Below are 13,250 nucleotides of genomic sequence, written 5' to 3'. Positions count from 1 at the left end.
TCATATTATATCACTCATATAAACTGTCTAATTATTTGTATGTGTAACTCAATTGTTTTGCAATCGTAGTTACCAGAAAAAACATAGTTTTTATTTAATTATTCCAAAAGAAACGACACTATTAAAAATAAAAATAGATGTTAAATATGAGTCAGCATTATATTTAAATTATTGATTATTATCTATAATAAACACCATCTATTGCGTCTAAATTATTCAAGTCCAGATGGTCTATCATTGTGTCGGATAGTTGTACATGTCACCATGAATAGCGCCATTGTTTCTGAGGGTGACATCATTCAAACAAAAAACAAGGTATATCCTTTTAATTGGATTTTGATAACTAGTTTAACTTGGCTAGTTTTATGGTTGTTTAATAGTTTGTTGACTTTGATTTTCTTTAGAATGAAAACTGGACTGTCTTAGTTCGGCAAAATGAAAAGAATGAGGAAATTTTAGAGTAATATGGTTGATTCTTTCTAATGCGAAAGACTCATTTAATATCTGGTATTTATATTTCGACTAGCTCACCGCCCGCGGCTTCGCCCGCTTTGTCTAAAACCTAATAAATTATATACTTAATCCTTCTTCCTGAATTACTCTATCTATTAAAAAAACCACATCAAAATCCGTAGCGTAGGTAATTTGAAAGATTTAAGCATACAAAGGGACATAGGGACAGAGAAAGCGACTTTGTTTTATACTATGTAGTGATGTTTTGAAATACAGTGGAGTTTAGTCGGTAGGTCCCTACACTCAGCAGGGTGAGTCCGACATAACCCAGGGCTCTTTCCCCGAGTGCCCTGGGTATGCCTAAATGCATTCTCCACTATAAAAAAAAAGGTAAGCAATGAAGTGTTTAAATTTTATGCGACGCACGACACTCATAAATTTTCTATCCAATTAATTTGTTGATTGAGTATTGATGTATTGATTTATGGTGAGGGACCACCCGCCACGGCCAAGTTAGGGATAACCTACTATATAATATTACTAGTGGTCCGCCCCGGCTTCGCCCGTGGTACCTACATGTTTAAACTATCCTATCTCTCAAGTTGGATCGAACTGCACATGGTGTGCGAATTTTATTATAATCTGTTTAGTGGTTTAGGAGTCCATTGAGGACAAACATTGTGACACGAGATTTATATATATTAAGATAAACAAGAAAATAAGAATGTTTGTTGCTATTTCACGCGAAAACAATTGAACGGATTTTGATGATACTTGGCTGTGATGTAGGTTATGAAACAGACTAAAACATTAGCTATAGAAATACTTTCTTTTGTCCGCGAATGAAACCGCAAGACACAGATAGGTTTGAGGTACATATAATTTTCATATAATCATGGTTAATACAGTTTTAAACAAGACTTGTTTAATCTAAATTAATTCAGCTGTTGAATCTATACTTAATATTATATAGCTGAAGAGTTTGTTTGTTTGAACGCGCTAATCTCGGGAAATACTGGTCCGATTTTAAAAATTATTTCGGTGTTAGATAGCCCGTTTATCGAGGAAGGCTATACATACATCATCACGCTAAGACCAGCAGGAGCGGAGCACTGCGGGTAAAACCGCGGAGCATAGCTAGTAAATTATATATTCCAATAATAATCGCTTACATCACGCCATTAAAGTTTTCGGTCATGTCTACGTTTTTCCATCTCTTTATGGTAAGACGGGGGATCGGTGTGAATCATTGACATTCAATATACTGAGATATTATTTGTATCAATGAACGTGTTTTTGTGTTTATTATAAAATTATTTGTTAGTTTGAAATATAATGGTTATGTCTCTCTCCATAATACACGGGTATCGCCGTAAGGATGATACCCGGTCCTTTGGAAGGCTTACGTGGGGACACAGGTCCAACACGCAGAGGCCCTTTAGAGAATTTAATGTGTTGTGGGACACCAGCCGCAGCCTGCCCATGGCTGCACTATAGAGATACAGCCCTGGGCAGTCCGCGGCCAATGTAGGACTATTGCAGAAAAATGGAAATGAATAAAACTGGGTTATGGAAGGGGGTGTTAGATGGACTGGTATATTGGGTCTATGGGGGCTATGGACGTCTGCCTTTTCAATATTAAAAATTGAAAATTATGGCAGACGGTGACTCGCCAGTTCGGTCGATGGGCTCCCAAAAAGGTTACCGATAATGGCAACAAGGGGGCAACATCAGCTGAACGGCTGGGGGTGTAGAGAGGTGCGGCACCGGTTTCACCATCGCGAGCCCGCGGGCCCGGAGCGGGTTTCCCCGCTATTACGTAATGGTTATTAATTATTGTTGTCTCATGTGGGATGGCGGATAAAAAAGCTCAATGTACCTAGTGGGGTTCTTAAAATGTTAAGATTTTAAGATTTTTAGCGTGATCCAAAATTTTCGGTTTTTGAAAGGCCGGTTTCCTTGGGATTTTTAAATTAGCAGAATAGTACTTAAAACTGTATGTTATAAAAATGAAACATTTCAGTCATTTTTTTACATTTAGGTACCTATTTACATTAGATTTTTTTATGAATTCGTGTTGGTATGGAGATGTTTCTGTTTTAGGTTCTTATTAATTGTGGAGCGTTTGATTTTCATGAATCTACTAGGCAAATCTTCTTAAAAGTTGAAATAAATTCATTTTCTACAGTTATTTTTAATTGGATTAAATTTTAACCCCAGTATTGATAATACAGTCACACATAATATAATGACCCATTCGCGCAGCTTTCCTCGTCCATATAAGGCAGTGCGATTTGACCTTGTATACGCTTTGAATGAATCACTGTTTGTTTGTTTATCACGGGTATTTAATGGTATTAATGTTATGGGTAATTATGGTAGAGTAGTTGGTGATTTTAGGTTAAGGCTGCAGTCTAGCAAAATTGCGTTTTCAACAAGTTATTTGACAATTTTTTCCCGGCTATTGAAATGATAAACTGAATTTTTTTTTTCTTGTTTATCAATTAGTGTTATATACGCAATGCGCATGAATTTTTTCACATTTATAAAGTTACTTTATGTTACCTTAATCAGGCCTTCAAGATAAGTCTCTTTCCCCCAAAGACATTTCGAGCTAAGTTTGTGCACTCACTACGTTGCAACCGATTACAATTTATACAATTTGATCAGCGCATTATTATCCTTATATAGTCGTTATTAAAATCTGCTGAATACAATTGCCGAAAAACTTATGATTTTCCTAATTAGAACGTTATAAATTCATTAAATTTCCCATTTTTTGCCTTACAAAAACTATTGATAAATACTGCTAAAAGTTATTTTTTCCATTAATTTATTCGAGTTGAATGAGTATTAAACCTTTAAAAATTTTTTTTTTGAATTTTGATAATTCTTTAAATATTAAAAAAATATTTAAAATAAGTAGGAAAAATCCTAGCGAATTTCTTTAGTCGCGCTCCTTGGGCCGGAGCGTTCTGACGTGTGCTCTACGCTCGATTTTCCTTCATACCGAAGTGAAAGTTGCTCTACTTCATTAAATTTAATATTTTTGTTAATTGATTATTTTTATCTTAGTTTTGTGCAAATATTCGTATTTTTAAACATTTGATTTCGATATGGAAAATAAACGAAAAAAATATGCGTGTAACTACTAGAAAAAAATTATCTTCGAACATAAAGTTAATGAAACCAAAGGTGATTGGCAAAAATTTCGTTATTTTACGGGGTGTCAGTAAAGGGATGTATATTTCTTTAAAACTAAAGTAAGCTCATAAATTTTCTTATAATATAATTTTTTTTTGAAGTTCCAAAAATGTTTATTTTTCGTTTGAGAAATACGAAACATAATATAAACTTGTATTGAGAACTTGAACTTGGGACATACGGGAAAAATGATTTGTTTACTCCAAAATTCCAAATATGTCGAGGTGTTTTAATTTTTTCTTCTAGTCATTTTGAACGTAGCGGCATGTTATTTGATTATTAATTTTGTAACTTAAATACAGGATGTTGGTTTTATATTCTGATCTTACAGACGCGCTGACAAATTTAGTCTACCATTTCTATTTTAGACCTCTAAGTACCAATATTAAAACGAATGGATTATCATCACATCATCAAAACTCAGATGTAATGGAAGATCACAATAACATAGAAAATTCAATAGGTGTTGAGAACTAAACAAACACAAGTAACAGAGACGCGAAGAATAAAAAAAGAGGACGAAAACGATAATTCGTTGATGCTTTCCCTTTTCGACGTATTGTTAGGGTACATCACCAATCTGCAAAAAATAAAACTGATGATTCCCAATTGCTGATTAAAAATGAAAAACAAATAATCGACCACAGTGGTGAAAATTTGCTGATCACAATGAAACATCCTTCAGTGGTAGCAGATTTACTCATTTAAAATGTAAAGGAGAGGAGGACAGGAAAACATTATGAATGTGGATGGTGGATTGTATACAGGGTGTAATCGATAAGTATATGCAGGCGATTATGACGTTATTATTGCAGGTATCAAAAAACTTAAAACTGATATCGAAATTACTTTACCTAATGAGCAAAATGACAATTATAACTTTTTAAAAGTATAACGAGAAATATCTAAAAAAATTACTTTATACATTCCCATATCAAGAAGGGAAAATGGGACTAGTAAGTAGAAGTTAAATGTCTAATTCCGGCCAAATACATGAATGCGGAAGATGCGGTTAAAAATAAAAAATTTAATATTTGAAATACAATGCAAAAAAATAACACTTTTGTCATAGATAAGAAACATGACTATTTTTTCCAAATTCAGGGACAACTAAACGTTGCAGAAGCAGAAGCCTGCTTATTTGCTGTTTGGACTGGAGTGAATCATAATCGTCTAATATTAATTTAGTGAGAAACGTCTTCCCAGTTCAAAATGGAGAAATAAACCATCCACGCGAACACCGACATCCACGCGGACGGAGTCGCGGGCGGAAGCTAGTCAAAAATAAATATCTTTTGTTTTCATTTGCGCATTTTTCTATTTTATAATTTTTTACACAAACATTACATTTTTTTTTATGATATACAAAATTTGATAGAACGTATTCGCAAATTTTGTGTACTGATAAAAAGAATCACCCGGTGTAATTTTCACGAAAATTGTTTCAAATTGTCATTTTAGGTACTTATTACGAATATTAAATTATGCATACGAATGATTTAATTTTTAAAAATTAAGTGGAGCAACTTTCCCTTAGTACATTTGTATTATTTACATATAGGATGACAGGATGCATTTGTTTGCACTACTAGACCAAACCCTTAAGTAATAATTGTTTTGTTCTGATCTAATTTTCTCCTTCGTGTCAAATTTTTGAGGTATCGCTTTTCACACCAGTTGATATTTTACTTTTTAACATACATATTATTATTTATTATTATCAATATGAATTTATTCGTTTAGTTATAATGACTTGATAAAAGAGCTTCTACAGAAATTTCATATTCTTCTCCCTTTGGTTGCTCTCCAATTAAAAAAAAAACGACGTGTGGCACTCGGGGACTGCCGCGGTAAAGCTATCGCATGCTATGCCTTCAAGCCATACCTCCGCCCGTCGGAGTGGCGAGCGTGAGGTTTTTTCGTTACGGAATTTCTCGATTCGGTCCCCGCGCCCAAGGCCCGCGATAGAAGCTATGCAATAGCTTAAAAAAAATCTCTTAATACAATTTTTTAACAAAATAATATTATCAACAATTTATTAAAATTATACGTTTCACTTTATTTGTTATTTCTCGTAAATCAGCTTAACGATGATGACCACATACAGGAGTAATAAATTAATAGCCGTCACTGATTGCCTTATTTATGGCGGATTCTGATTATTATTTTTATCAATATTTGTTTAATTAACGTTGAATAAATTTTAATGAATTGAGCTGCCTTCTCCAAATAAAATGATTCCGTTAGAAATCGCAACTTTGTAACAGCTAGTGCGCAAGAGCAACTTTTGTCTCCGCAACTATTTTGTCTCTCCCATCAACTCTACATGAGCTAGTAAGAAAGTGCGCGCACGTAGCGACGCAACTTCCTATAGAGTTGATGGGAGAGACAAAATAGTTGCGGAGACAAAAGTTGCTCTTGCGCACTAGCTCTAATAGTTTAATATGCATGCGATTCTACATTCTGTGCCTGTAAAAATACAGAGTATCCTTTATGATCTTCAAAGTTAAAGTTATCTCGCTATAAGGCAAAGGTAATCAAACTAAGAGCAAAACAGAATTTATTACAATATATCTATATCATAACACAATGGTAGAATATAATTACCTCACTCTAATAATTAAATCTCCACTTATCTAATTTGTTTTTAATCGCAGTGCATCTAGCTTGTCACCTGTAACGTGACTCATTGTTTTTAATACATCCGTTTGGCGCCTGTTCATTGCTATAGCGATTATTTTCAATCATAATTATAACGTATAATAGTTTGTTTTATTATTGTAATTATAGAAACATTAAGGACATTAATTGGAGCAGTAATTTATGATTGTAGTTAAGTATTAATATTTTTCATAAACTTAATCTTGTGTTGTTATGATAAGAAAGACATGATGTTTTCTACTGCTAGTTATAGATTCAATATTCTACATTATCTTTGATTAAATATTTTAAGTATGACACACTAATTTTTATAACCATATAGGGTGATATAGAGTATTGCCAAGAAAACTTGTATTTATTACGCCCGATATCGCGACAATTATTGTCATCATTACAAATTAGTTACATCTGCAGCGAAGCGGAGCGAAGGCGTGTCGCTTGTTAGACGGTATCTAAATAATCTGAATCATGATACTTATATAAAAAATTAACAATTTTCGCGTGGGTTGTTTACCCTGTATGTCTCGTTGGAAGATTGCGTCACCTAATGACCGTTTCGGCGTCATTTTCGTGTGAAACGTTAGTCACATCTTGTTATATAGATTAGTGTGTATTTCCTTTTTGGAATAATTAATTACTTGTGTTGGTTTTAGTTATTGGGAATTTGTCTTATGTTATCCTTAAATGTTTGTAGAATCTTGTTTGTGATTATATTCGCAAAATATTTATCTAGTAAGTAGTAGAGTCGTGCTAGGGGAACTTGGCGCGTGGCGTGCCAAGTGCCACCATCGCCAAGCTATCGCCTTGTGGCACGCGTTACAAGTAAAGTGTGAGGTACACTTAACTTGCAAATGACGTACACAAGCAGCTACTCACGTCAGTGATGGGGTCCCCGCAGCCGTGGCACCTCGGGCTGTGGAACTTGGTGTAGCACGGCACGCAGTGCACGCCGCCGTCATGCTGGTGGAACTTGGCGCCCTCTATCGGCTTGCGGCACGAGTTGCAAGTGAAGTGCTCTGGGTGCCATTTCTTGTTGAGCGCCGTGACTATCTGCAAGTAGGGCGTGGTTTATGAATTGCGGTTTGGTTCGTAATACGATAAATAGAAAAGGGAGATTGCTTGAACAATAATTGTTGGACAAAGGAGAATGCCCATTTTTGGTATTGGTTTTTCTCATGCATCAAGACAACAATAATATTAAAAAAATCTCGGCAATTTATAGGCCTTCTTACCATCGGAAAATATATTTTGAACAGGGAATGTTTTGTAAAATCTAATAAGACATGTAATTGTTTAGATCCGTTATTATAGATTTAGTGTCCATTACCGTTTATATTTTTGGTACAGGTTTTTCTCATGTATCAAGATAAAAATACTATTAAAAAAAATCTCGGCAATTTAGAGGCCTTCTTACTATCGGAAAATATATTTTGATCAGGGAATGTTTTGTAAAATCTAATAAGACATGTAATTGTTTAGATCCGTTACCATAGATTTAGTATCCATTACCGGTTACCACGGTAACCAAGCGGTTACTATTATGACATTTACTATGGTAAATAGCTAAATGTATTAATATTGATTATTGTTTTCATTGAATTACAAAAAAATCAATTAACATAAAATCACTCTGTAAGGTATTGTTTATACACTGTAGGTTGTTTTAACATAGATAGTGAAGTAAAATAATATAAATATATATAAAAAAATATTATTATGACATAGCTTGGTAGGTATAAGGTTATTTCTTATTTGTTTCTTTCTTCGAATATGTAGTGAAAAAATGATTCAAACAAGAACAACAATATGTAAACCGAATAAAAACTCTATTGGCATTTTTTTAATATATATCTAGGTTTTCTTGAAATCCGTCCCAGAAGATTTCTGGTGCCTACCTACACTAGCCGATGAACAGATAGACTTTGTCTGAAAGCATAAGCTCTACGCATAGATTAAATATGTTAAACGAAAAATAATCTTCAGACGATAAAATACTACCTAAATCACACATAAACCTAACTCAATCGGGTTTATTTAAGTTTCGAGGTTAATTCACATTTTTCTCAATATCTTGAAAACCCCTGTTTATATCACAAAAAAATCAATTAGTAAAAATCTTTTGAATATCGAAGAACCCTCCAAAACCACTCTGGCATTGACGCAACACTATACTGTGGTCCATACTTTCATGGGCATTCTCCTTTAAGTGACATTTCGAGATTTTTTATTATTATTTAATTTTTGAAATCTGTGAATATAAAGTTAGCGTATGTCGCTGTAGACAGATTAGTTTACTTTTGATAATAATTTGTGGCTATAAATAACCGGCATTGCAATAATTACTAATGTGTTCTAGGTACCTACCAACTTTATATCATGGAGAAACTATAGATACATTTCTATTCATTTCTAAAAACATTATTCATCATAATTCATATAATTTCTTACATAACTGGAACCGCTTTATTTTAAGTACTTCTTTAAGGCGTAAGCATGATGTTACTCAATAATAAATTGATTTGTTTTTGTTTATCAAGTTATAAATAATTTGTGCGCTCGGCACACTCGCTCTTATCAACAATGTCGCGGTCCGCGCTGCGTACACTCGGCGACGTAGGTTTCGTTTGTTATGTTTGTATGTATGTACCTATAGGTGTGAATGGTCAGTGTATTGAGTTGCGAATATTCCTTTAGTAGGTATCTCAAAATTTTTAGATCTCTACAAATTGAGCCACTTTAAAGTATAAGTGTTAAATTTTTATTTAATTTGCAATTTGCATCGCATAAGTCGCTAACTTTTATATGGGATGTTCATTGTAAAAAATAATAATTAAAAAAAAACTTAATGCAAATTTTTCGTCATAAAATGTACACTTGGTGTTAATTAAAATGCAGATTTTGTGTCATTAAATTTACATTATGAAGTATAAAAAGCTTGTAAACTTAAGGGGGGTTAGGCGGTCAGCGAAAATTCAGCTATTCGGGCCTGAGGTAAGCGGTGAGGGGGTGCGCGTTTAGTATGGAATCAACGTGCTCGAAACTAAAAATCGTAAGCGCCATTCACATTTTTATATGAAAGTGAATGAAAATATTTAGTACTAGCTGTGCCCGCGACTTCGTCCGCGTGGAATAGTGACTGCATAGTAGTTACTAATTAACTTAATTATTAAGTAAACACGTACTACCATAAATAATTAAAAGAACTGATAGTAAAATTTATTACCGAACTGTGCTAAAAAATAAAAAAATAAATGCCTTATTAATTTTCTATGTATTTCTTTTACATTATGTCATATTATTTTTAAGCACCAGGGGGGAGGCGAGCAAATTTCTTCCTTCCTTGTATGGATGTTATTAACAATGTATCGTGCAGCAACTGATCAGCTTAATCGATACTCAGTTCTTATCTTATCAAATCCAGCACCAAATCCAAATCAGATCTTTCCTGTCTCACGCCTGTAGTAACTAAACCGTTTAGACCGTGCAATAAAAATTAAATAAAAAAAAACCCAACGCAACGAAGAAAAGTGCATAGAAAAAGGAATAAATAATTTCACAAACTTCCCGACGATCTTTAAAAATAAATACCATTTTAAATATTTATAAAAAAAACAAAGTCGTCGGGGCTGCCATGCCAACATTATCATAATATAATATCATATATATACCTCTATAAATATTTTTTTTAGAATGGTACTTAATTTTTAAGATCGTCGGGAAGTTTGAAAAATGATTTATTCCTTTATCTTCGTTGCTTTGGGATTTTTTTTTTTAATTTTTAAATTTTTAAACTTCTGTTTCTTATTTTCATGTAATATTTTCAAGTGAGCGAGACCGAACTATCAAATGTACCTCCATATTACATTCCTACATCATATTGATTTGGGCCGTAACCGTGCCCAAATTGTAATGGACCACAGTGGCGCAAAAGAAGTGGTATATTTAGGAAAAAAAAATTCCAAGGGCCAGGCCTATGTGGCTTTGAGTAGAGTTCAAAATTTCCAGGGTGTGGCTATCCTCTCGCTCCCATATCTCCTCTTCTTTCACAGATTTTTAACCCTTTCCTTTCCACCCCTAGTAAATGGCAGAACCGATTTTGATGTAAACCATATCTATACGTAATTGTACCTATATGTACATTGTACACGTCATATCCTGTCGTTTGATGCTCCATTTGGTTTATTTATACCCACTGTCGCCCCTAAAGTGCCCTAAATGTAATAAACGGATGAACCGATTTCGATAAAATATGACTAATTGTAATTCACACTTTGCCCTTTCTTAAGCCCCGCTTGAGTATATTATTTGACCACATTCGATTATTGTTCATTTCCACTTTTACCGCTGTAATCTAATAAATGGATTAACCGAATTGGATAAAAATATAACTAACTGTACTTCACCCGTTATGCACTTTCATATTTGACAATATTCGTTTTTTTCATTCCCACTTTTACCCATATATAGGTATAATAAATGGATGAACCGATTTTGATTAAACATGTCTAATTATACTTTACACGCCATGCCCTTTCATTTGATATGTCACTTGAGTATATTTGACAAAATTCATTTTTTTTATTACCACTTTTATACCTATATCAAATAAATGGATGAACCGATTTTGATAAAATTTGACTTATTGTTACTTTCATTTGGTCGTTCACTTTCATTTCACTTTTACCCCTATATACCTAGATATAATAAATGGATGAACCTATTTTGATAAGTACACTTTATCTAAGAACCAGCGTCTGAAAATATGCTGCCTAACAAAGAAAACCGCATCAAATTCGGATTACCTGTTAGCGAGCTACGGTAGCACAAACATGTATTATACACATATAGTTGTCAAACACTCATCACCCATCTTTTTGCGTCGGGAGTTAAAAATATAATACGACAATCGACATAATTTAAAGGACATTTTATGTATAAAATTTACCTAGAAAAAACATAATTCTAATTTGACCCCTTCCCCTCTACTACTTCAGCTTACCCCTCTCCCCCCCACCCTTGGGGACTTTCGATATGATCACCTGGACATTTATAGGAATAACTGTAACAGATAACTTATATCGTACACTGTACAGTGTACAATAAATAGAATGCCTTAGCAAATGTTCGCCGTGAATACTTAAATGGTTATAACTTTTTTGTTTACGAACCGATTGACATGAAATAAACACTAAATGTTAAATGAAGATTACTCCAATATATTAGTGAAAACCGCATCTAAATCGGATAAGCCGTTTCTGAGATTAGCGTGCACGAACATACAGACAAACAGACAAACAGACAAACAGACACACAGACAAAAAATTTTTTAACTACAGTTTTGGGTTTGGGATCGATTTAGTAATACAGTCCCCGGCACGTAAGTTGGCAAGGTTTTGACGTAGTGGGGGCAAGTTCGCGCATCCTACACTTAGTGGAATAAAAAACTGATCACTTTTATTGGTTGTTATTATGGTTATTGCCATCATTTATTTTTAATCTTGTAGTTAAACAAAGCGGAGGAATTCGTGACATTTATTGTGTATAAATAATAATATAGGTGTTATAAATAAAATATAACCCATTGAGCCCTAAGCGGCCCGATCGGTCCACGACACAATAGATTTTCTATTGTGTCTGTGATTCCGGGGCCTGAGGGGCCATTATGCATTTTTTTATTCAGTAAAAAAAATATTATTATTAAAAATTATAAGTTCTCGTCGTCACTATCGGTTAATAATACTGATACACCTGGCATCAAACTAGAACTACCACCTGAGCTGGTGGAAGGAGTAGAAACAAAGGGTACTACTTTCGTGCACGCAAGTGTTTATCGGGAGCGAACGGAACGAAGACGCAGTGCGGGAGGCAAGGGTCGACAGACGCACCAATAGCGAGTCGTGATCGGCGCTACGTTATACCCCGCGTCCCGCTTGACCACCAAAGAGACCTAAAGAACGACTTCTGCGCATCTAACGACTCTTGCCAAGTTACGTGCCGGGGACTGTAACACCTGCTATTTTTTTTTTCCATATTTTCATTGTACAGACACCGCTTTTCTAGAATTTTATTATATGTATTGATGATGATTTTCTAAATCTAAAACAGTCACGAAATCGAGAAGGTAAATACCTATGTATTTGTGATTTTATACGAATTATTATCGTAAAATACGGTTGTAATGAGCATTTATATGATATTTTAGAGGTAACTTCAGGATTTTTTTTTATCGAGCAAAATTTTTCCAATCGTGTTTTGGAAACAGTCATCCCATCACACATACGTTCTGTAATACATATTAGAAATTTCAGTGCGAAAAAACTTCAATATTTTTAATTATAGCTCATAGAAAACAGTTCATTTTGCCGTGTTCACCTACTAAGGGCCCTTAAAGATGTATGTGGCAGATGTTAAAATGCATCTGTTTTCTTAATCAATTTACTCTCAGGGTCAAAAGTTCTGTGTGTATGTCTTCTTATGTGCCTGAACTGCACCTTTTCAGGAGAGATTTCAAGGACTTTTGGTACCTACTGATTTTTGTTTTAATGTCTATAATATTTTTCTATTCCGTATTTTTTCTTAACTATAAATCGCAAAAGTTACTTATTTTGTTGACCGATTTTTTTAATAAAATTTCCTTCACCATTCGTTTAGTTATCCGTTACTGTAATAGGCTATATATTATGTACCACCGACCACGGGCAAAGCCAGGGTTGACTGTTAGTTTACTAGGCTTGTCCACTACCTTGAACCTGCGTCGACAAGTGTAAGCTGACCGGATAGTACGTGATAAACGATATCTAACTGATATATTTGATAAACACCGTATATGCATTTGCTATATCTCGATTATTAGTTTTATTCAATGTTTATCGATAATATTGGTTCTGTATTGATTGTGATTAGTTTTAACAATGTATGCTAATGGGAATTTT

The 13,250-nt window shown here is 34.0% G+C and overlaps 2 protein-coding genes across 3 annotated transcripts in view; one reads left to right on the top strand and one right to left on the bottom strand.

Moving 5' to 3' along the window:
• The window catches only part of LOC123696102, a 52,761-nt gene that overhangs the window by 13,892 nt on the left and 25,619 nt on the right, over nt 1-13,250 (top strand). The window lies entirely within an intron of this gene.
• LOC123696103 (transforming growth factor beta-1-induced transcript 1 protein) overlaps nt 1-13,250 on the bottom strand; it is a 31,065-nt gene that overhangs the window by 2,975 nt on the left and 14,840 nt on the right. Inside the window, exon 3 of the mRNA XM_045642118.1 lies at nt 7,195-7,368. Within this exon, the coding sequence (XP_045498074.1) occupies nt 7,195-7,368 (174 nt within the window). The remainder of the gene's footprint in view (nt 1-7,194; nt 7,369-13,250) is intronic.

The sequence above is a fragment of the Colias croceus genome, chromosome 12 (genome assembly GCF_905220415.1).
Source record: "Colias croceus chromosome 12, ilColCroc2.1".
NCBI lineage: Eukaryota > Metazoa > Arthropoda > Insecta > Lepidoptera > Pieridae > Colias > Colias croceus.
The sequence above is the reverse complement of the archived record's forward strand: the minus strand, read 5'-3'. Positions and strand labels throughout refer to the sequence as shown.